The sequence below is a fragment of the Callionymus lyra genome, chromosome 2, assembly GCF_982586985.1.
Source record: "Callionymus lyra chromosome 2, fCalLyr1.hap1.1, whole genome shotgun sequence".
Lineage (NCBI taxonomy): Eukaryota > Metazoa > Chordata > Actinopteri > Syngnathiformes > Callionymidae > Callionymus > Callionymus lyra.
Genome location: NC_141819.1, coordinates 31889136 through 31914957, shown reverse-complemented (window position 1 = coordinate 31914957; position 25822 = coordinate 31889136). Strand labels below are relative to the sequence as shown.

Genomic DNA, 25822 nt, shown 5'->3' with positions numbered 1-25822 from the left:
AAATGAATGTAAAGTCAACTACAGAGCAAACAACATTTCTGTCCTTCCTAAATTAATTTTTATGCATAAATATTCTATAAATAATTTTGTTAAATAGAGGTACGTCGCAAATAATGTTAATAACATGATTTATTTCACAGTCAAAACGTTTACAAAATATTAAATACATATATATAAATCTAAATGAATGTAATGTCAACACTGGAGCAAAGAGACTTTCCTTAATTCATTATTTTATATATTATTTTATACAAAACTTTCAAAGTAGAAAATGTGTAATATGAGCCAGAAATATTAGAAATAATGAAACATGGTAAATGAATCTAAATGTGTTTAATAAAAAATACCCTATGAACTTGGAAAACTATTTTGATTAAATGGATGAAACATGATGTAATTTATTGTTTGTAAAACAGTTGCGTCACATTTTAAGTCTAGGATTAGTTGAGTGTGAACGTATTTCACTGCTGCTCTCTCGCTCCGAACCTCGTCTGTTCCAGTCGCGTCAGCGTCGATTTACATGCTAATGAAGAGAAGAAGAGGAGGCGACGAGATGTTGTTGTTGTTGTTTTTTCTAATGTCTTGTTTGTTCGGATAGACAGAGGGGGGGGGTTGGGGTGCAGGACATCGGTGGGGGGGGGCTCGTGTTTGAATGGATCTTCGGGATGGAGGGGGGGACGCACCGGGGTGAGAGGGCTCCCCTTGTTTACGGCGACATAATGGAGTGTGAGGATGAAGAGGAGGCTGATGCCCTGGGAACGCACTGAGGGATGCTGGGAAACGAGCGCTAAAGAACTGATTCGACGCTGGCTACGGTTCAAACCCAACAGATGTGATATTGAAACAACCAGCCGGGATGTGCTGTGTGTTGGGGAGAAGCTGGTGGTACGACAAGAATCGAAATAAAGGGGTAACTATACGATCACGATATATCGTGATACTGTAGTAACAAGGATATTATTTGTAGTATTGTCAAGGACTTGACTCTGTTGTTGCAGAATTTACAGACCACATGAATCTTGACAAAGACACAACTGTTTTTATTTGAATTGAAACCAAAATATGTCCAAATAACAAGTTTAAAAGCTGCTAGAGTCAACTGTATCCTCTTGTCCTCAGTCATCGCCAGGATTCTGTAGTTTTTGTGGAGGATATAATGACTGCCGGAAGTTTATTTTCAACAGAAAAATGAACAAACACTGATTATTCGCATGTTAATTGTAAATAATAAAAGGATATATTTTATTTTAAACACAATTTTTTAAAAAACAAACCATCAAATAACCATTATAAATAATACAATGTGATTTGAAAGTAAAAATAAATAAATAAATAGTTTTTTGCTGATGCATATGGATTGAGCGTCATTTTAAAAGCGTATTAATATCAAAACTGACCAATCAGAGAAGACGGTGTAACAAATTGTTCTTGAAGCAGGAACTAATTTTCTTTTATTGAAGACATGAAGGTCATTTGTATTTTTTTTAAATCTTCCCCATCGTGTCATGGAACATCGGGGGGCGTCGGTATGACCCAGTCGGGTCAGGTGACCCAGACGTCGCACCATCCGTGCAGCAGCTCCCACATAAATCCTTCATTCTTTATTTGCACTCAGTTCCTAAATATTACCTGCTTCCTCTCCCCCCACCCCCCCCTCGAGGGAGGGGGCTCCGGTGGGAGGTGTGAAGTTACAGCGGGGACAGTCGGCGGGGAGAAAAAAAAAGCCTCCAGCCGACCGGCATCGCTGCAGATTCACCGACGTGGCAACATTCAAAACCCTGACGGATGCCGACTGAGTGATTTTTCGGCCGCTAACGCGGGATTAGAGCTCAGATATTAAATATTTGTGCATGCTTGTGTGGATTTGAGGACTGTTAAAACCCGTAATGTGCTCCCATTAAAGAGGAAATCTGCTTACAATTACAGAAACACGTCAGGGTTTATATAAGGCCTCGAGGTACACGAGAGGGAAAGTGAGATCTTGAAAGAGCAGGCGAGGATTATCACCCACACTTTCTTCGTCGGAATTTACACGGCAGTCGCTCGGGAACGAGGACGTGAGGAACCGTCTCGGGAAATCTCACTTTCAAACTTTTCTAGCGACATTGATCGAGTTCGAAACAACAGGTTGATCTTCGAGGTTGGTCTGCAACTCTTCGGCTTTACAGTAATAATAAAACAGATAAAGAGTTATCTACGGATGATTAAAACTTTCCTCTTTTCATTAGGAAGTAGAAATATTTATTAGTTGTACCACGAGTCATTTGTGGATTTATTTCTTGAGTTTAACGGGTTGGAGACTCACAATTAGCCACGCTAATGGCTACATTAGCAAAACATTCTCGTTGTGGTTTACAGCTCGCCGTAATGTTTTACAGCTCATTGAAAACAAACATTTTGACTTCTGCCTTTTGGATTGACGGGTTTTTGTTCGTTTGTTGAGGAGTAAATTCAAATTTCAGTCAGATGTAGATTTAAGAAAGAAAAGTCTTGCGGCGCCTTTAAATTCTATGATCCTACACTAGTCCTGCACTCAATGGTATCAAGTGCTGTCAACCAGGATTAGTATCAGGATATGTGGGGAACCTGAGTTCCTAAATGTATATAAAAAAAAGTGGTTGATTTGATCTCCAGAGGCTGAAAATCTTCCTCCAGCATCAGCGACTCTGTTGCTGTTCTTCAACTGGTGCAAACGCCTCCATCTGCAACTCTCAACTGGAGCTAATTAAACGCTTCATAAACCACAAATAAACTCGGCCTTCAACTCTGCAGTATTTAAAGCTCGGATACAGTATCCACTGACTCGCCTGACCTCTTCCTCAGCACTGAGGTCGCCTCTGAAGACCCGCACAATGATACAAACCTAAATTTGGAAGGAAAAAAAAAACTCTGACCTGACAGACATGTGACAAATGTTCAAGACTTAAAGGGTGAAAAAGTGCATCTTCACAAGAACTCCTCAGGAACTCCATCTGGAGTCGACACACATGTGTTTGTAATGGAATTCTTCAGGACAAACCTTTCATCGCCACAGTCGCTAGCATTTCCATAACCCAAATCCAGTTACGTGGGCTTAGGAATGATGAGTCGTATGCAAGCGGCAGTGCTGAGTTTAGTGAGAGGGAGTGAGACGGAGAGCAAATGGTGTAAGAGAACAAGTTTTCAGAAATTCTAATTTTTAAGCCAGAACTTACATAGATAGATGGATAGACTTTATTAATCCCTCTGGAGATCTGATTCGGGAAATGAGGTTCCAGTTCACAGCAAGTTGCATGAAAAAAACGAACAAGAACAAAGTTCAAACAATGGAACTAAGTGCAAGTATAAAGAACATAGATTAAAATGAAAAACATAAGGAGGAATGAGCGAGTCCCTGAGTCTATTAGTGTTTCAAATTAATGTCAGAGAAGAAACCCTAACAAAGCTGGTCCTGGACCTCCATGTGCTGGTATCAGCATCAGGCGCTGACCGTGTGGGCATGTTTTAGAGGACAAAGCCTGGTGGAGTGTCAGTTTTAGAATGAAAGTGTTTTGACGGTATTAGCTTATAACCTCTCTCTCTCTCTCCCTCTCTCTCTCCCTCTCTCTCTCCCGCCTGCACCCTTGAAAGCCTGCGGTGACCCGGGGATGTGTAAAGCGGGGCGGCCAAATGAATTGCTCCAGCACTCCAGCTCTCCGAGCCATTACGACGAGGAGCTGCCCTACCTGTGTTGAGTCAGCAGTCCCGCTCACTCTATCCGTCTAATGGACAGCGCAGGAATTTAATTAGCAGGAAGCCGCAGAGCAGGTTAGCGAGGGGAGGGAGGAGAGGGTGTGTGTGTGTGTGTGTGTGTGTGTGTGTGTGTGTGTGTGTGTGTGTGTGTGTGTGTGGCCATTGAGAGGTCGACCCCTGCTGTCATTGTGTGGAAACCACGTCCATCACCAGGACCATCTTGAAGTCAACCTGACCAGACGGATTCGGAATGTCGGATTTATGCTTTAGCCGTCATGTTGGCATCTAATTAAAGAGTCTGGAAGTAACTTTGTGTACACAGTACATGTCGGGTTCTAGAGCTCGTGGTGGCTCTCTGTGGGAGGAGACCCTGGAAAGCCAGTCTTACTGCACATGTATATTGAAGTGACATATCATGACTGATAACTTTGCCAGAGCTTTGAATTCCATCTTTTTGTCAGAGGAATTGGAGGTGATTGTTCAGTTAGCAAGCTAACATCGAAATGCTAATGGGTATTTAGAAAATACTGTGTAGTAGTGGTGAACTAATAAGATTTCGATTTTCAATCATTTTCTGCGGTCAATTCCCTCACTGGAGTTGCGGGGGGCTGAAGGCTATCACAGCTTCTTTAGGTGAGAGGTTGGGGACACCCTGGAAAGGCTATACAAAGACTTTCAACCATTCACACAGTTACTAAGGACAATCCAGAGTTCCGGAATCAAGCTATGTATTGTTTTGGACTCACTAAGCTAGAAGCGAACCCAGAACCTTCTTGCACACTAATACCCATAACACAGCCAAACTTTTTTTTTTGTTGTTGTAAAAATGTCTGAACTTTTGGTTTTAAAGACACACCGAAGTAACACTGTAAAAGTAACTGTGCCGCGTTTAAAGACACATTTCATATCGGGAACAAATCCCAATTCATCATTCATTTGCATTTAAATCCAATATTAGAAAGGTGGTCGGCAAGTTTAGAGGTTGATTTTAAATGTAAACCTGTTCGTTTTTACATTATTTCCCTTAAAACTTGTTGCATCCTCTTATCCTTAAAGTAAAATTGATATAAACAATGGGGTAGGTGCTCCTTAAAGCGATGATAGCAAGCAGACTGCTATTCATTGTTGTTTATTATATTTTTTCTCATGACTTTTTCACAGAAAGGAAGTTAGGTTTTGTCACACCATCAAATCACTTTTAAAAGGCTGCTTAAAATGATTGGACGATGTTAAATGTAACTAAAAGTTTCATTCTTTAATAAGAACATTGAATCAATGAGCTAGAATTTAGACGGATAAAAAAAAAAACACATTAAAAAGTGGTTTACCGTGGAACTCTAGCTCCTTAACAAAAATGACCAAAGAAGACATTTGAAGGAACCAAATACATAAAAAAAAAGGATTTCCGGCTGTCATTTGACGGCAGCGGATCTTATTTCAATTGTATAAGAGGAAAGTTTGAAGCGACTATTAATCAGATCGATACTTGGAAATCAAAAGACCCGCCGGCTTGACCCAGAGATCCACTCAGAACTGCCGGGGAAGAGGAGCCGCGGCGTAATTGGATTGTAGAGCGACTCGCAGAAGAGGAGCGGCGGCGGCGGCGGCGGCGGCGAGCCAGTTGAAGGGAAACAATAAAAGGAGGTGGTGGTTTTGAAAGTGAGGAGAGACCCCGGGACGAGGCGGAGGATGGTAGGGAGGGGGGGTCTGGGAGCGCGAGGATTTACCAATTAGCTCGGTCACCGGGGCCGACGTTCCCAGACACTCGCGCCGCTTAATCAAGTGGCGCCTTTGTCTCGTCTCTGAAAACAGTTTTCTGCTTCAAGTGCGCAAATAAAATCGGATGCTTCCAACCCCGGCTGCCGCGCGCAGGAGTCGCCGCGCCGCAAACAAAGCTAACGAGCCGACGACTTGAGCGCGCACGACAGACACACAACAGACACACAACAGACACACAACAGAGGTCTGTTTCTAGGACGTGAGCTGGGCTCTGGATGATACTGTGTTACCAACAAGTCGTCAGGGTGATCACATCCCGCCTTATTATTCTGTCAGGACGTAACTGTAGCATAACTCTTTAGAGGTTTATTAACTACTTTCTGTTTACTAATAATCGGAAAGGATCGACTTTTATTTGAAGTTTAAACCAACTCCATCAAGGACTCACTTAGACGACTCATCGTAGTTTTGTAATGCGAGTCTCTGAAAGTGTCTTATGTGTCCTAGATATGTAGGACTCTCATCTGATGACTCGTAATGTAAGGATCAGTTGACGAGCGAGTCAAAAAAGATTCGATTCACGACCAGAGAGGCCCTTTAGGACTCACTCGTATAGGTGAGAGGTTGTGGTTTCTTGAGTCGCAACTTCCTGAATCTTTACAACGCTGCAGAGTTTTTTCATGACTCATGGGTTAAGAGTCTTATATCCAGTAGACCAGTGGTCTATATATGACTGTCTGTACTTGAGCATTACTGCCTGAACAGAGTTTTTTTTTTGTAGTATTTTTATAGTATTTTCTCTGAAGTGACACTAGCCTGATACTCTTCACACAATAAGACGCTCATATCAGTCAAGTTTACTCTAAAAAATAAACCTGTAAACTAGTGAAATTGAGTCAAAACACAAACTCCTTATGATTTATTTTTACTGTTTTTATCATGAATATAATGCCAACCTTAAAGCGGTCTGCGGTACAGGAAAGGTCGGGATCCCCTGCACTGGATGGCGACTGAAACCTCTGTGGCTCAAATCTTCAGAGTGGAGTCAGTGGAGCGAAGAGTTAAGAAGCAACAATCAGACCCCGGAGTGAAGTTTACACACGAGCGGGGAGTGTTTATTTCTGCAGCCTCTCCTCGTCAGATAAACCAAACATCCCTCCTCTCGTCCCGAATCAACTCCGGCTAATCATTTTTTAGACGTTTTCCTTCCCGACCGCAGCGGCTCAGCGGAGATAAACATTGAGGGATGGCGGCGGCTGCCAGCGCTTTGTGGTTTGGCACGACGAGCCGCCACAGCCTCATTATCCTGCCCTCGCTTCGAGTCACCTCCTCCTCCTCCTCCCGATCAAGACGACGGCGATGCCACCGGCGCCGTCAAGTTGGCTCCCACCGACTGGGTAACTCTCCCCAACCTGCACCTCCGCTGATCTCCTGGATAATTAAGGAGGAACATCTGAGGGGCACCCCCGAAACAAAGACCTCCTGGAGTCGGGCCAGGGGCTCGGGAAGGGTTAAGGGGGCAGAGGGGGAGCTCCTCTGAACGTTCCTCTGAATCTCAACCAGAAACTTTTTCTCTCCAGTTCTGCTGATATATATTTCCGGCTCCTGAGGGACCGGCGGTGTCCAGGTCTCACGCGGAGACGCCGCCCTCGCGCCAAGACTCCTGAAGAGCTGATGAATATTCAGCCGGTAATTACTCACACCGCCGTCCGCCTAATCGGCTGCTAACGAACGACTGCTTTTTGTTTGGACACAAAAGGAAGAATTAATATCCGACACCTGTCGAGGGAAAAAAACTCTCCCAGTGATATTAAAAAAAATAATTGTATCCAGTTTTTTATTTTAAAAATTAAATAGTTTTTATGGTTCACCAACTTTATTAAAACAACATTTTCATCATCCAATCATTTACTTATTAAAAGTAAAATGTAACTTTTTTGTAAACTATATTTTTCTCCTTGATTTTTATCACAGATATACACGACAGAGCTTGTAGCTGAAGTCGAGTGACTTTCATCCGTATCCATGACTTTTTTTTATCTTATTTTTCATTTTATCATTATTCTTTTTTATCTACAGTATATAACGTTGACATTTTTTCACTCGATAATTTCTTCGTTTTTGTTATTTTCAACCTTTTAAATGCTATAATATCTTCATCCATTGTGAACCAAGCCAAATTTTCTAATTAAGACAACTTTTCCCGCGACATCTCTTTTGGAGTACCTCAGGGGTCAATGCTAGGACCTCTGTTGGACCTCTCAATGAGTTGCCAGTGGAATTAAATGTGTAATCTTTTTAATGCCAAACCATTTAAGAAGCATCCTTCATATATTTTAAACAAAACATTCGGTCACCTGGGGCGTCCTCAGGCATGATGGAAAGGCAGATGTTGGACATTGACAGGTGAAAACAGATGCTTAATTACTGCATGACATTGTCTACTGGTACAAGGTCATTGTATTGCATTAGTTTGATTGACCTTTGAGAACCACCTCTACACGAGGCCTACAGTAAATCACAACTTAAACATGAAGAGTCTCAATTCTCCAATAGAGGGCCTTCTCGAGGTTCCTCGCGACCCCGCGACCCCTGATGACACGGCGGACGGGAGCGCTCAAGCGCCGCCACCGGCGTCTCCGTTAGCGGCTGCTACTTCTGATCAGAACAATTCTGTGATATCTGTTGGCGTCGACCTTTCTGCTCCTTGTTTTGATTAAATCTGGAGCGTCTTAATCGGGTAATGGGGCGAACACAATTACAGCAAATGCAGAACAGCTGAACCCTGAAAAGACGTCAGTGGCTGAGCTGCTCTTCTTCTTCTTCTTCTCCTTCGTCTATATTTCAGCAGCCATACGGCGCTTTGGAGTTTCTCTGCTTCCACCATCTGTAGAGAGTTTCCCAGCAGACGTGCACAGCTGCCGCCGATCATGTCGCCGCGCACTTCACACACGTACACACACAATAGAAGAGAGAGTGTGTGTTTGGTGTCGTCTTGGCAAAAAGCAATAACTCAAAGCTGCATAACCTCAACTTAACTGATTCTGTAGCTTTACTTAAGTGACGACTTTGTCACACTATATCTGTGTGTGTGTGTGTGTGTGTGTGTGTGTGTGTGTGTGTGTGTGTGTGTGTGTGTGTGTAGGTGTGTGTGTGTGTTCACTAATGAACTCATCTACATTCAAAATTGAGATTAATTTCTATGTAACATTCTTTAAGTTAAGTTTTTTATATATATATTTTAGTTGAATAGTTGACATTTTCTTTTTAATGTATACAATTTTGTATACTAATGAAAGCAATTGAAAACATGAATGTTATGTACTTCCGTCCAATAAATACTACAATAGTGCAATTTACAAATAGAACAATAGAATGTAGATAGAATAGATATGATCAAGATATCTTTCTTTTACAGGTATTTGCCCCAAAATTTAATACATAAAAAGGAAGGAAAAATAAGAATAATTAATTTTATAAATAAAAATGTTAAATAGAAGGAGTTTTCAGAATAATATTTTAAATAAACAAACCAAAATACAAACGTAAAATATTGCCGGTCACAAACAATACATGTACGTGTGTCATCTGACATTATTTTTCTATATTATTCAAGTCTATTTATTTATTTATTTATATATATTTACATATACATACATATATATATATATTGCAACCCATCTATTGTCAATAAGGTCCACAGTAATATATAAAAAGCATAATATCTGATGAACTCTTGCTCTTTCTATTCAGTTGCTGACATGCTAATGTAGCCGAGCGTCTCCGTGCAAACAATGTTGATCAACAAATGACTGATCGACATTAAACAACTTTTACAACAAAGTTTCATATAATTCCCGAACTTTCACATCAACAAAGGTTCCAAAAAAGAAGACATGAATGAAGAATGACGCCTGAGAGACGGACGCGTCTTTTCAGGGCGAGAGGACGGAGACTCCATTTTGTTGGCATGGTTGGCACGGCGATGGGCAGAGTCTAGACTTGCCCTGAGCGCTCTGTTGCTAAGGGGGTGATTGAGAAGGGGGCGGGGGTCGTCCTTAGCAACAGAGACTGCGATTTTCTGCAGCCGGCTCACATCACCCCCGGCAACGCACATGCATTCCTGCAGGACGACCCCGGCCGGGAAACCTCGGGTCGGGGTGAAGTTTACCGGGCCAGCGGTCGGGAGTGATGGAAGGAGAGCGAGAGGTGAAGAAGTGCAGAGAGAAACTTTATCAACTCATTATATTAGCTGCTCGTGTGAGTCAACCTTACATTATTATTTTAATTTAAACTTTTGATCTCCGTGCATCATCTCTGATGTCATTTAGTGAGTCATTCTTCTTTCTTTGTATGAAACAGTTTGACTTTTTATAATCTATTAAAAGAAAAAAAATCTATTTGTAATTTACATTTTTCCTCTTTTAAATCATTTAGAAAAAATTCTGAGAAGTGTCCATTTTATAAGATTTGTGAATTTTTAAATATTAAAACAAAAATTAAGATTTATTAGTAAGCTTTATCAACAAACAAAAATAATTTTGAATTAAATTTATTTATAAATAAAACGAAAAAATACATTATTTTATTTTAATTCTTCAAAAATGTAACATTTGAAATATTTTAACACATTGTTATCTTAAGACATTTTTATTTGTTCAGGCTTTTCCTTGATTTTCTGGAACTCCTGTTGTGTTATCAGTTTTTATCTTGACCTTTAAAGTATATACTTTATTGAATATTGTTTTGATTGTTTAAGCGCTTTGTGACCCTGGTCTGGAGAAGCGCTCTATAAATAAAAATGACTTACTTACTTATATTCAGTTAAATGAAACCCATGTTGATATATACGCTCGTAAATAGTAATTAAACTATTCAATTTCCTCCTCAAAAATAGTTTTTTTAATGACTCATTCCATTTTTTTAACTTTAAAATCATTATTTATAAGTAAAATAATAATAATAATAAATAATAATAAAAAGATGGACTGTGTGTTGGCGCCGGTGAAAAGGTTTGGATCAGAAATCTCTTCTGGTGGTTCTGGATGTGTTGTTTACGCCTCAACACTGTGGCTTCGCTGCTGCGTGAGATTTATGATGAAATAAAGAGCAGCGCTGGAAACTTTATGAATGAGCCCGGAGCTCATTGACCGTAAAGAGGAACAATGTGGTGTCACCGCTTTTGTTGCGGCGCATGTTTGGTGGCTTCGCAGAGGTGTGTGTGTGTGAAGGTTCAGGAGTGTGAGTGTGTGTGTGTGTGTGGGGGGGGGGGGGGGGGGGGGTCTACAGTGCTTGAGTCACAGAACCACAACACAGACTGTGGTTTGAGGCTCTAAGCGGCTCCACATGACGACTGATGAGCGGCAGCAGAGGAAGACGAGGCAACAAAGCGGGTGTAAGCGGAGACGAGCCAACCGTCGCCACAGACCTGCTGGCACACACCGGCCCACACATTTGGAGAAACCTCCACTGAGCTGTTTGGAATCTGCTCTCACACTTCGTACCCCCCGACTGTCCCGCCAACCAGAGGATTGAACGTGATGTTGCTGCTGCTGCTGCTGCGAGTCAAACCACAGCAAACTTTCACAGCCGCCTTCGATTCAACCCAACAAACTATTATGTGCTGGAGTCAGTAGAAGGTTCTGGTACCAGTGCTGCAGAAACACTGAGTCAACTGAGATTCATCTTCCTCACACTTTTGAAAAATAAAAACTACTGTACTTTTTTACTATAAAGGGAACTAAGTTGGTATGAGTCTTCGTTAGAGTTTCTCCGCGAGGCTTAGTAGTATTGCTACTGGGGTGGGGGTCGGGGGGGTGTTGTCGGATTTCTCCGGGGGGCACCGTAGTACTACTCAGCCAGGATTTGTAGTATTACCCTTCAAGGTGTCATAGTATTACTCTGCCAATGTTACTCCGCCAGGCCCCATTATATTACTCGGAGATGCGTCATAGTATTACTGTGCCAGGTTTCGTGGTATTACTCTGCAAGTCAAAGTAGCGTTACTCCAGGAGGCGCGGTAGTATTACTCCGTATGGCACCGTAGAATTACTCCGCCAGGCTCTATAGTATTACTCTGCCACTGTTACTCGGCCTGGCCTCCTAGTATTACTCTGCGAGGTGTCATAGTATTACTGCGCCAGACTTCGTAGTATTACTCTTCCACTATTACTCCACCAGGTTTCATGGTATTACTCAGGTGTGCCGTAAAGTATTTCTTTGCAGGGCGCCGTAGTATTACTGTGCCATGCTTTTTGGCATCACTCAGTGTGGCACTGTAGTATTACTCTGCCACTTAGTAACATTAATAATAATAATAATCCTTTTTATTTAAAGGCGCCTTTCTTGACACTCAAGGTCAATTACTCGGCAAGTTGTCATATTATTACTCTGCCCGTTGATATTTCGCATTATGGTAAAAAAAAACATGGAGTTTTACAACTAAATCAATAAGACGACAAAAAGGAAAACAAAGTTTGTGTTCCTCCAGCAGCTACACCTCACTCTGTTAGCCTGGTCTCCATGACATCACTGGTTCCTCAAGAGAGCCACACAATTGGAGGATATCAATGCGGGGAGAAGATAACGGGCCGAGCGGCCGACCAGCGGGATGTGAAGGCTTCCAGTCGCCATGAGATTTGTATCTCCTGCCACCTGGTCTGACCCTTCAGTCTTGATGCCACACAGACACTCGTGTGTGTGTGTGTGTGTGTGAGGGGGTGTGTGTGTGTGTTGGTGTGTGTGTTGGTGTGTGTCTGACCCAGTTCTCTCCGTCCTCCTGAGCTCTTAAAGAGATTTGGAGCTTCGTCTCTGAACTAGTTAGCTCTAAACAAGCCGGCAGCCATTTCCAAAAATCATGTTGTTCCTCTTTATTAACCCTTACATTTTCTCACCACTAGTTGGCGCATCCTTGTGTCATGACTGACCTTTTCTTTCTCGAGTCAGTGACCCCTTCAGGACCTGAGTTTGTGATCAGTTTTAGTAAAATCTAGTAACAAACCCTCAAGATGAAACATCTAAACTATGGTAACAAGTTGTGACAAATACAAAAAGTGTAGATGCATCAACAACAATCTAAAAAAGAAAGTTATGAACCCAGAGGAAACTTTCTCCTTTTTTGTCATACGTCCACATTTACTATGAGAGCTACAATTCTGCCTCTTCCTTCTGCCATTTTGACCTTTCACTAATTTTAGACCCGCCATGAAGATTGACCTACTTCTTCGATGGCAATAAATTAGACGCAGGTTTTAAAAATAGAGCTACATGGGAGCCTTTCAACAGCAGGTGGCAGTAGCATTCTGAAACTTGCTCGCACAACACACACAACAGGGGCAAGGAAGATTAGGAGCTTCCACTGAAGTTGACCTTCAACTTATCGGTGGGTCCAGATGGTTATCTGGAACACCACAGAAATGTTTAAAAAACGTTTCCAGAAATGTTTTATTGAAATTCTGATGACAGTTAAAAAAAAACTACCTTTTTTTTTGTTACAAAGTGAGTTTTTTGAAAATACATTTTTTGGTGAAAAGCATCGCCTCAGCCTGACAACCATGTTTCTTTTCTTTAAACTTTTGCCTTTAAAACTTCCTTCTTTTGCATTCTTTCTTTAGGAGTTACCAAATAAACTGTTGATATATATTTTTTCAATAGAAAACAGACCAAGAAAGGACGAAGCAGAGACATACCAACAATTACGGACTTTAACTCATAAATCAATTTAAGCTCAAAATTAAGTTTGTCGAGCGCGTTCAAGGGTAAAGGTGGAATTCAAAACTTTAACCCTCTTATTTCCAGAGCCGGTGGACAGATTTTAGGTTTTTCGTGCACACGTCTACTTCCTGAGTTAGTCTTGAAAAGAGTGAGACGTTCAATGAGCTTCTCAACGTGTTCTTAATCACGACAACAAAAGTGCGGCGCGACACGATCGGACGATCTCCCGAAGGAAAAGGTTTAACTTGAGACGGGAGATTGGGGAAACGTTATGGGCTGCGGGATCGTTTGCAGAATAAAGAGCTCGGCCGTGCCAAGAAAAGTGCGAGATAAACGGCGGCGGGGATCCGGGGAAGTTTAATGTAAAAGTTTTATGATTCCATCTCGCTAATTATCTTTAATTGACTTTACAGCCACATAAATATTATCTCCCGCAGTAAACGCTCGCGTCTTTATTTCTGGCCGTGAAACTTTTAAATCAACGACGCGTCAACGCTTGACCCTCGTCCCACCTTTTGTTCCAGACCACACCCCTCGTGCTGCACGTGTGCGAGTCAGTGTGAGAGGAGAGGGAGACACTTGTGGGGCTCACACGTGTTTGTGCGTTTCAATGTGTGTGTACCTTGTGTAAATGTGTGGGTTTGAGGAACCAAAGAGTGTGTGAATATGTACGTGTGTGATCGAGTCAGTCTATGTGCGAACTAGTTCAAGTTTTTGTGCATGTGTGTGCGTCTGTAAAGAGAGTTTAAGCTTCTGTTCATGTACAATTGTGTGTTAATCTTTGTATATTTGTGTGCTTGTGTGTGAGAAAATAATCATGTGTATGTGTGCAGTTCAGGTTTGATTATGTGCGTCTAAGAGCGACATTAGATGCGTTTTTGTGTGACAAATAAATGTGCGCGCATAAGTTTATGTGTGTGATTTTGAGAGGATGCATGTGTGTATGTGTGTGCTCAAGATATATTGTGATGTGTATTTGTGTTGGAGAAGTTGGTACTTTGTGTTGAAAAAGTGCGACTTGTGATTTTTATTTGTGGGTGGAGAAATATTTAGTTTTGTGTGTATGTGTGCGTACAAGTCAAATGTATTTTTGTTTGATTATATGGTTGTCTTTGAGCGTTATTGTGGGTCAAAGTTTGAAGTGCACCTACAAGTATTGTGTGTGTGTGTGTGTGTGCGTGTGTGTGTGTGTGTGTGTGTGTGTGTGTGTGTGTGTGTGTGTGTGTGTGTGTGTGTGTGTGTGTGTGTGTGTGTGTGTGTGTGTGTGTGTGTGCTTGTGTGTGCGTGAGCTCAACTGGGTGCTAATGAGTCGGTGAGATGTTTACCCAAGAGGTCAAACAGCCAGATGATAGGGTTCACGACCTCCCGGCGGCGACCTCTGACCCGGCAGCACGTGCCGAGTGTCACTGTGATAATGACGTCCGCCGACACGCCGCACCCGACTGAGCGCCGCTCGTAAATCACCGCGTGCGAGAGGAGGACGGTGTTGGCGGGGGTCGACCTTTGACCCCGGGCTTGTTGCAGACAACGTCTCCCTTTCTCTCTCTCGCTCTCTCTCTCGCACACTTGCTGAGTGAAAGCGAGAGAAACTCCACCTGTTCTCTGACAGCTACTTCCTGTTCAGCTGTTTACCGTAACTTTTGGAATAGACGAGCAAGTTTTTTTTTTTTACCCATTTACATGGTGGAAACATGAGGCCTTCAGAAAAAAAAAAAAGTTGACCCCTTGAGTTCCCACTTGGGCTTGTAGATCTGCCGTGGTTTCTGGGGGTCGCCCCAGTTGCTCCTCAAGCACCGGCGTGTGGTTACGGGGATGAATTTGATTAGTCAGGTTTTTACTGACGCCGCCGGAGGTCACTTGGCCTTTTCATCAAGACGGTGTTCCAGAAAATCTCCCCCTTCCCTTGGACAAGGGGACCCCGAAACCCGATCCTCCGGCACCAGCGCCCAGAGAAGGTGGCGGCCCACTTTGATCAGAAGAAGCAGAAAAGCTGCGCGTCCCTTTCAAACTGTGTTTAATCCCAACAAAGCAGCAGTGGGATTCAAACTTTACTGCCGGATCTTTAACTCGCGCTGCAGAAACGAATGAAGGGAGCCAGTGTGAGCGCAGCTGATTACCGCCGAGCGAAAACACGCAGACGTGCGAGGATCCAGCTCCCCGGGGGGAGACGCGGAGAATGGACTCAGTCTTCAGGGGGCTCAGAGGGGCTTCAGTGCGAGAGGGGGAAATGATTGTAATTAGGGTTCAGGGGACAGAGATGTTTCCACCAACACTGAGTCTCTCCAGCAACACCTTCAAGACCGGCTTTTACTGGAAATGAAACCGAGAGGCGAACAGACGCCGACTATTGAGAGAGATTTAGTGGAATATTTTTACATTTCTTAACACCTTAAAGAGTGTAAACAACTAGGATGCTAGCAGCTAGCGCTGTGATCGTATCTCCACCAGTCAAGCAGAGGCACAGACGTCGCTTAAAAAGATGAATGTTTTTCAAAGATAACAAGAATAATTTTTTTTCAGACTGAGCAGTCAAACGGACCAGTCGTCTTATGTTCTTACACATGAATCACTAGAAGAGAGAGATGGGAAGTTTTTTTACGCAGCACTGAGCTTGCATTTGCTAAAGTCAACAATAATGTAAATGCGGAAAAACCCTATTTTTTTATTTTTTATTATGATTTTATAACTTAATCTGGATGGTAACCTGTGTTAGATTAAAAAAAACCCACATATTTAACATTTTCTACATTATTTTAAGGTGAAAATAAAAGTACTTATTCAGTGTAATTTGATTATAAAACAATTTAGTGTTAATTAATCTTATATTACTTTATTTGTAATAATTTTGTCCTAATAAAGACTTGTCAACCTTTCTGTATTTGAAACCTGGACTCCTACCAGACTAGTTCATGAACAGACGATCATCGGACAGAAGACCTGCAGGTTTGATCGCTGCTTTTGAAGATAAACCATTTTAGACAATCGTTTTCTAAAATACTTAATACAAATTTATGGACACTGGAAACAGTCCAGCAGAAGTCGTAAATCAGAAGAAAAAGAGTGTGATGGGGAATAAAATGCCAGACAGTCGGAGGTAAAGATGCCAAACTTGCTGTGCAGTTACGACGCATGACACAAAGAAGCCAACATGTGTGTGATGTGAGATTCTAAGACCTTATAGCCACAATCTGACTCAAAATAATATTTTAAAACAATTTTAGCATGTTATGAAAAAATGGTTGAACCCAATTTTTGAGTTGTTTATTTTAACACATTCACATTATTCATTTATTCTTGTTAATGTTTAGACAATGTTTTTTTAATCACAGTTTAATTTTTTACTTTATTGTTTAGACCTTTTGTAAAACCTTTTCTAAATATATTATTTCTGATTGATTATAGACTGACCTTTCTGTCATTTAATTTCTTTATACTGGTCTTTTTTGCCTTTCGGCATTTTTATCTTCCTCTTTGTCTTTTGAAGTTTAGATTTTTTTTGGAGAGGGCGCAGAGGAAACTCATTTCACTTCATTGAAAGTTGTTTTTTTTCTCATTTTGTTTTGCCTTTTTTGTGATGTTTAGCATTTAAACAAATAGTTTTTTCCAACCATAACATTAAATTAAGTATTTCAGATATGGTCCAACATCCAAAATCTACATCACACACTACAAAATAAATGTATTCATTTAATAAACAGCAAATACATTTTTTTTTCCAACTGTTACCTCCTCAACATGCTTTGTAAATGTGACAGATTTTAGGGCCTCAAGGAGCGCTGGAGTGATTTTACAACTTCTTTAAAACTTTTAACTTGAGCTTGTAAAGCTCAGTAAAGTTACTTCTGAAGGACCAGCTACTTGAATCACCTGCTAAACTTCTCCTTCATTCATTCAAAAAAATGAACAACAGTGTTTTTAAAAAATATGCTGAGCAATCGTTACACAATTAATTTCCTTGCTGCTGGAGGAGCCAGACTCTCACACACACACACACACACACACAAAAAGGAGCGCAGCAGCTGAATTGAAAACTTGGCAGCGACGTTTGTGTTTCCTTCTGATTCACTGACCGCTGATGAAATTCTGGCTGTCTGCAGCAGATAACGTGTTTGTCAGCAGCCACACTCGGAGGGAAGGTGCATTAGTGGGAATAAAGATGATTTCATTAATCGACAAGTGGCAGGGACGCTGCAGATTTGCTTAATCTGGTTAAAACGGTTTGTCAGAGGGTCGGGCGCTGGCGTTTCCAGGAAACAGGGAGGAGATTCCCCTCCAACAAAACCACCACATTGAACCTCCTAACGTTCAGTTACCTTGTCAGGAGGTCAACGCTCTTGAGGTCAGAGGGCAGACATTACTCATATACATTATTATTTTAGCTCTGCTTGAAGGTACCAGGTAGATCTTAGCTGTAGAGGAGCAGAACTCAGAGAACAGCTGAAATGTTTTTCATTAAATTCAACTTTATAAACTTAATTTCTTGGAGCTTAGAGACTAAAAAAAAACAACTAATTTTTCATGGCTCTAGCAATATGAACTAACTAAGTTAGCAACCTTTAGCAACTTCTGGAAACAACTCTTACACCGACTAGTTCCAAAAAAATCTACTTAAATGAAGAGCCTAGCTAATGTGTACGCCAACTGTGATTTTTTGTTATTAAAGGTGGGGTAGATAATCTTCAAAACGTTTGAGCAACCTGAATTAAAAATATTCTAAAAAACTTCTAAAGATTCGCCACATCAACGCCAACTTTTCAAAATGTGACATATCCATTAATTGTTCCGAACGAGCCACATTAAATAATGAATGTTTTGGTGTACTTTAAGCTGATACTTTAAGGTGACTAAAAATGTTTTATCTGGTGCCACTTTTGAAGTTTCGGAATGTAATTAATTGTCAGCAATTGTGGTGTTTCCCATATTTAATAAGGTGAAGTTATGTTACTTTATACCTGGTTAGAGCATGGGCTGGGGACACTGGACCCGTCTAATACAAGTCAGAAAACCACCAAAAAAAAGTGTCTTTTGATGCTTACAGTAGAATTGGAAGACGGTTCAACCTAAAGACAATCCAAGTCCAGAAACTCGTTTTACACCTGCGACCTTTGACACTTCAGCACGACCCACTAACTAACTGTGCCTGTAACATGACTTATATTCTGGCGATAGTCTCTAAATATATGATGCCAGAAGCACCCGTCAAGTTTAAACTCAAACAAATATTACTGAGTACTTGACATTCCATGTGAACCATTTTTGTCAAACCTTGACAGAGTCAACTCAACAGACCAGTTCCTGCTCGGTCTGTAAGCGCTCATACCTCGTGTGTGTCGTTCTTACATGACACAAAAGTGAAACTAGCAGGATGTCCTCGGGCAAAGCCAGTGTGTGACAGTATGAGCTCGTAGCTCACAGAAAACATGACTTGACTTCTGACACGAGTACGAACCAGTGCGATGACTGACGAGCGGTTTTCTCACACACACAAAGATGGAAGGAAGGACTTACCTGTGTGCACAAAGTAGGCCAGGTAGAGATCCAGCTCCTTGACGGAAACTCCAATGTGATGGGGTTGTACGCACAGGCTGGGGTTCGAGCACTGCGGAGACTTTACCAGCCGCTCCCCGTCAGTACTTTCAAGGGGAATCCCTTTGAATAAAATCACCATCACCAGGTCCAGCCGCCACACTTTGTCCGCCTGGCGCAGGCAGTCGATCCTCCTCATTTTGCCCTTCTGGTCGGGGTTGGAGAGCACGCAGCAGGGCTGCTTCTTTCCAGTCACCGTCAGCACAAAGTCTTCCCTGAACTCGGGCCTGATGTCCTTGCGCAGTTTGGCCAAGAGGCGCGACGCCCACTTCTGCTTGACCTCGGGCTTCTCGCTGAGCAGCTCGTCCTTCACCGCACGCTCTTCCTCCTTGGACATGCGCTTCTCGTGCTTCTTGAAGTACTTCCTCTTGCGGGCCTGCAGGTTGAACCATGTGTAGGCGAAGGCCCGGACGTGGGGCAGCAGGGCTTCGATGAAAGGATGGAATTCATCCTGAGGGGACGAGAGACAAACGAAACTTTGAAAAGAAAATCAATTTCATGCAACGGGTGATAAATAAACATCAAATCCCCAAAGTTGACCACAAATTATCTCTGGAGACATTTTTGCAATAAATACAAAAAACGGTGAGTGCCAGTCAAACATTTTTATACATGAAGGTAGAACTTCAGAGTTAGTTGACTGAAGAGCCAGAACAACCATCAAATCCAATGGGTTGGTTAGTACAGATGACCTCACAGGACCAGAATGACCCAATTCAACATACTGTATATAGTTTTGACCAGATTGATTGATTCGGTTCTGTTGTCACTTTCCCGAATGAAAATCTTAATTTAAGTACAAAAATGTAATATGACCCCGAAGAAATACTGACGTACTACTGATATAGTTTACATTTTTAGAAGTCTTGTATTTGTTTTCTAAATATAATTTGTTAAACTAAGTGTGCCCGACTCTTCTTTAACCTTAGTGTTGGCCCAGAGGCATGAAAATAAATGTCTTTGTGGTATCCCTTTTGTTTTCGGCCCTCTGGGTCACCTTGACCCTGAAATAACACAAGGGTTAAGAACATTTTTTGGTATTGCTTGTTGCATCAATGTTTCAAAAGTAACATTGCTATTCAACCTTATTATACTTTCCCAAAGGAATTTTCCCGAGGGATCAATAAAGGTGACGAGGATCTTTTGCACTTCGGCCCAAACCTTCTATTGACTGGAATAAATGTAGTTCAATGTTTACCCAAAGCATGAAGTCCTGAAGTCATACACACCAGTGAGACGGTGGTAAGACCTGCGTCAACGCTGGTGTGACAAGACGTTCTTCCGGGAAAGTAGGTCTTACCAAAGCGGACCTAAGGAACCCCTTAACGCTGACACGGCGACTATCCATTTATACACATCTAGAAAACTGAATCCATAGGGTTGTGGAGTACGAGGTTCTGGTGGTATTTATGTAGCACCACAGTCACGTCATTCTGAGGATACAATTGGGTTCCAAACTGCTGTCTTCCCTGTGTTTCGCTGTGTGTTTTCCCTCTCAGATTCATGTGGCAGCCGCATCTCGGCGCCAGCACAGACCCTTCAGTGTCGACCCGAGGCGGTCTGGCCTGGTTCTCGCCTCGCTGGCAGGAATGTGGGTCGTTGGTTCCCTGCCAGCATTTGAAAAAAAAAAACCCAAACCAACCCAACACCTCAGGACAAACACCGACGCTCACCAGCAGCTGACATGTGGAGGATGGAAGGAGTGCAACCAACGCCTGATGTGGCTTTTTGGCTTTTGGGGGCGCAGAGTCGGTTATGAAGTCGTTTCCCCGTCGGTTACACCTGCGACCAGAAAAGCAGCCGCGAAAAAAAGCCACTCAGCTAAAAATACAAAGACGGACAGCCTCCATAACGAGATACAAATGTTCTTTGGAATAGGTTTTGGCAGAGAGCGAGAGAACTGAACCACGTCCAGGTTTTTAATCAAAGGTCGGTTTAGATTGAGGTGTCAGCTTTAAATATATACACAAATCAATGAGCCCCTTAATCATGACCGGATCCCTTTTCCTCTCTCTTTCACCGCCCGCTTTCTCTGCAGTTGTTTTCGGGACATCTGCGGCCGAGCTCAGGCCAAACCCCTCATTTTCATTGTGTCCATCTAAACACAGACGCGGCAGCGAGCGAGAGCACGGCGAGGAAAAAAACAACACGTTTCAGGCCGACAGGAAACAACGAAGGCAACAAATCAGACAAACGTCAGACTGAAAAAAAAAACAAAGACACAGAAGATTTCTTATTGGGATTGAACCCCTCGGAGGGTTTCTGAGTCGAGTAGAGATGGAACAACTGGGGTCTCATCGGGGAGGGGGGATGACGTCCTCTTTTCTTGCCGACAACCTCAAGGTATAAATAAAGAACTCCTCTAGCCAAAGATCGAACACATCCTGCTGGCACTTTAGGGATTTAAAAAAGGTTAATAACTCAAATAAAAGTTCTCAAAGAGTTGTTTGCTTTACCTGTGACTACAATCTGTCTTCCCTTTTTTTTACAGAGACATAAACTGGAGTCTTTCCAAGCTACCTGGGGTGAGAGCGTGGAGACGACCTGGACAGATCTCTCAACAGGAAATAAACTAACAACAAGCGTAACATAAGGGATTTTTGTGCTTGTCTGTGATACTTTCGACATAGTTGGCCTTAATTACAGTAGATGCATTGAAGTCTTTAATGATTCAAAAACATTTACTACATACATTTAATTAATAAATAACATTTATTAATATTAATAGGGGAGGACTGTTGTGGTGTGAATGGACGACCATCCAAGAGAAGAAAATAAATTAACTTAAAGCCAAATATTTGTGTTTAAATCTTTAACGGGCCACAAAATTACTTTGAGGACTGGATTTGGCTCATTTGATGCGAAATAAACAGTTTTCACTGAACAAATAAGTGGGAAAATACATGTTTTTTGGTATTCATTTCAAAGTGGCACCTCATGGTTTAATAATAAAATAAACCAAGATCTTATTAAATGAATGCTTTAAATTAATTAAATTCAACTTGGAATGAACGTTTAAAAATGTTTGTTAATTGCTAGTATAACATAATAATAAAGAAAAATAATAATTAATATTCCAAACATTAAGATATATTTTCATCTCAGGATTACCAAGATCACGGATCCTTTGAATTCAGCATTCAAAGCATTACTTTCTTTTGTAATAAAGTTGTTTCTAAAGAGGACAATATCCAGCTCCTCTGTGTTTGCAGGGACCAGGCGGTCTGGTTCCTACGACGAAGGAGAGTCTAATGAGGCTTTGTTTTGGAGCCGCACATGAAAGTGGTCTAATGAGAACGTGATTCCTCTCGGTGAGTTTTCACGGTGAGCGAAGACGACGCCGCTCTCGTTGGCGGGATCTTTTCAACGTTTGAACTTTGACTGCGTTTTAAGCGCCTCTCTGGTCGGGGTGAGGATTTGGGTTAAATATTGTAAAAAATGCAGGAAGTTCTCGCGGTCGGTGTCAGACCTTCTTGCTCGGATCCGAACCTTCGCTCCCGCGCTGACGAGGAAACCGTATCTACAGGCCGTGCGTTAGAACGCCAGCTGCAGCGCTTCTTTTTTTTTTTTCTTTCCTCCCCTGCTCTCTATAACATTGTTCACCCTCCCTCGTGGAGGGTCTGAATACAGCACATTGTTTCTTCTTGGAGACGGTCCAGGCGAACGGGTTTGTCTCCAAAAGCGCCTCCAGCAGCTCTGCAGCCAAACCTGCAGCCGCTTCTTCGACTCTGAAATCTCACTCCAGGAACGGCCCAGAACGCCGCCTTTTGTTATCTGCCGTTTCTGTTCCGAGCGAGATGCGTTTCTAGCTGCAGTCCTCGGGCGGTTATTAGGACTTTGTGGACAGATGATGTGTTCGAGCTCCTCACACACACACACACACACACACACACACACATTCCGGAGTGGATCTGCAGCTCTGGAAGTTCGTTGGAACTACATTCCAACATTCCTGGCCAGCCCAGCGTTTTCAGCTTCCTGACCCGCTCACGTCGTCGTTTTCACACTCTGTCTTTCCACTGCTAACAAAATCCCACTTAACAAGTCACTCGCTCTCATATTCGGCCCCAAAACAGGGGGTTTTCTGCCAGCGGGGCGAGATAATCCCTCTTGTTCTCCCTCGCCTTCCCTCGCTTTTCCCTGAAACCAGTCTCCAAACACAATAATCCTGTTTCTCCAATTGTGTCAGGAAAATGAAGGAGCGCGAGACGACGGGAGTCTGATCTTATGTCGGGTTCGGGAGAGAAAGTTTGGGAGGTTCTGGGTTTCTTTCATGTCCACCACCTCACAGGCACACAGGTGTAGAGCCACCATCTGGGTTTGTGTGTGTCTGAAATGTGTTTGTGTTGGAATGTGAAGATGTGTGTTTATATTTGTGTGTTTGAAGGAAGTTAAATGGTCGATTAGTGAGAATGTTTTTGTGTGTGTGTGTGCGAGCTGTGTGTATCCGAGAAAAAAACGAGTCCTTGTGTTTGCATGTTGTTCAACCACGCACGCTTGTTTGTGTGTTTGATCAAGACGTGTGTCAATAAAAACAAACGTGTAAGAGATTTTCTGTTTGTTTGGCAGTAAACGTGTGTGTCAATTTCAAGTGGTCGACGTGTGCAAATGTGTGTGTGTGAGATGATGAACATAAAATCGTTTTTTGTTTGTTTTTTAAACAAGCTTGAATCAGGTCATGTGACCAACATGAGGGAGATCGAAACGTGTTCGACTCAACGGGCAAATTGATTGACAGCTTGTCTTCATCAAAACATGGAACATGAATTCAAATTTAAAGCTAAAAAAATTGTTTTTTTTTGTACAAATTAGCCAACTCTTTATATAAAATTATATAATTACATCTTAAATAAATATATTTAAATCACGTTGATTCATTCCACTTATCTTGGTGATAAAAGAGAATTTTTTCCTAATTCTTTTTTTTGAGAAAACCTCTCGTTTATGCTGCTTTTTCTTCTGGACAAATTAAATCATTTGGCAAATTTATATTGAATTAAAATTAAACGTCAGGGTCAATTATTAGGATGAAGGTGTTTTTCGGTGTAATGGGAAGATTTGGGGCAGAAAAAGGCCGACTGGCTGCTGGTCCCTGCCTGAGACCGACGTGTGAGTCGGCTCCCCGGGGTTCTGCCTTTCTTCTCCCGTCTATTCCAGGGTCACTCTTTCTTTCAGCTCGTTCCCTCTGAGGAAACAAGCGTTTCTAAACCTGCGAGGGCCGGACGGCGGCTTACACGTTCCCCTGCTGCACCTCGGTGACAGATGTAATGGGCTCCGGGTAACAAGCCTGTAACAACAACCCCATGAATAACAGTCATTTAGACCAGCAATAATGCTAATCCCCGCTCGGCCACTCGCACCCACACCGGCCCACTCGGGGAATTATCGGGGTACTCGGCGGTGAGGCCCGCTGAGATTTGAACGCCAGGAGAGGAGAAACCTTGGAGAACCTCGGCTACCAAACGCCACTATAAACAGCCAACGAGCTCAGGGCCAGACTCTGACTCTTTAGGGCCCACTGCGCCCCAAATACGAACCTGACCTCCATTTCAAATAACAACTAACCCTTGAAGTATAAACAACTCGTATAAATATTTTTTTAATTCTGGATTTTTCCCCCCCGTTAATTTTAAAAGCTTCTTCAACAAGAATTTGACGATTTTATGCAACGAAAACATTAATACAATTTTTCACAAAGAAATTTCACTTTTAAATAAAATTAAAAAAAACAATTAGCTATCAAACGTGTTTACTGCTAACTCTGAACAAAACCACCTTTAAACAGCGCCCCCTGAAGGATGGACTTTAAAAAGAAGTGTAGAAAAACAGAGTTAAATAGTCATTTAAGAAAAGGGCCTTAAAATGAAATTAAAATTCAATTTCAGTCTAAATAAAATTTCTAACATAACACCGTCATAAATGTTCCAACATGTATTGTAGCTGTTTTTATAAATTCCACTCGATATATTTTTTGCTGAATTATATACATTTAATAAGGTTTATATATAAACAAGTACAACACTTTAAATACAATCCTGATGATCCGTCAAGTCGAATCGATGAGACGCTTAGGTCTGATTGTTGGTTTTGCTGTCTGATAATCTGATTAAACGTTAATCTGGTGTTTGTTCATCCAGTTACAGACACTCACGTCGTCCTCAAACACGTCTGACAAAAAGCTTTAAATCCACATGCCAAGCTCTTTTTTTTTTCTTTTCGGGGATAAATTTGGGATTGAACGCAGCTTCGGATTATAAATAAATACGGCAGTGATTTTATTCAGCTAATACACGACACATTTTTAGATCATTTGCTGAAGTACATTTTAAATGTTTTCATTTTACTTTTTAATGACGAAATATATTTTTCATGTGAATTATTTCATGGTTATTGGAAAACAGCTGGAAATAATTTCCCAAGACAAGGATGAATCCAGAAAAACAGAAATAAAAAATCTGCAGCCAAACTCTGCATGAGGTCAGCCTCCGAAAAGCCCTCTAATCCTGTTTAACCTTTAACCCTGTGAACACATTTAAAGAGCATTTACATATAAATCCCGGGGATATTAATTCATATGATTATTTTTTTTCTGCAAAGGAATATTTTGGCACGAGATATTTGTGGAGGTGTTGCAAGTGAGCTGTCACCTCAGGTCACCTCTGGCACAATCCTACGTTTTTTTGGCTGCAAGAGACGTGGATTTGTGTGCCAGGCCTGAGTGAGGCCCGCACTCCAGCAGAAGGAAACTATTAATATCGAATTCAAATCAAACAGAGCAGAAAACAAACCGCAACTGGTTGAAGAAACGAAAGCGACACGTGTTATTATCCTACTAATTTGCCATTTTTCCCTCCCCGTATATAAACTTCCACAGCTGCACTTGAACGCCTCACCGCAGCAGGAAAAAGCACAGATGGAAACTTTTTTTTTTCGGGGTGTAAGAGGAACTTAAAAACCATTCGATTTTCTTAATTACAGTTGCACACGTTTATATTTGCGGTAAGATTCGCTAGTAAATTGTTTAAAAAAAAGAAATTGGCGCGGGGGAGATTCGCAGCAGCAGCGGAGCTTCCTCCGCTCGCAGCCCGGGTTG

The 25822-nt window shown here is 41.9% G+C and overlaps 1 protein-coding gene across 4 annotated transcripts in view; it reads right to left on the bottom strand.

Annotated features, from left to right (window-relative positions):
• The window catches only part of nfia (nuclear factor I/A), a 140433-nt gene that overhangs the window by 74701 nt on the left and 39910 nt on the right, over positions 1–25822 (bottom strand). For all 4 annotated transcript variants that reach the window (XM_087784679.1, XM_087784680.1, XM_087784681.1 and 1 more), the window contains exon 2: positions 18652–19180. In XM_087784679.1, the coding sequence (XP_087640805.1) occupies positions 18652–19180 (529 nt within the window). The remainder of the gene's footprint in view (positions 1–18651; positions 19181–25822) is intronic.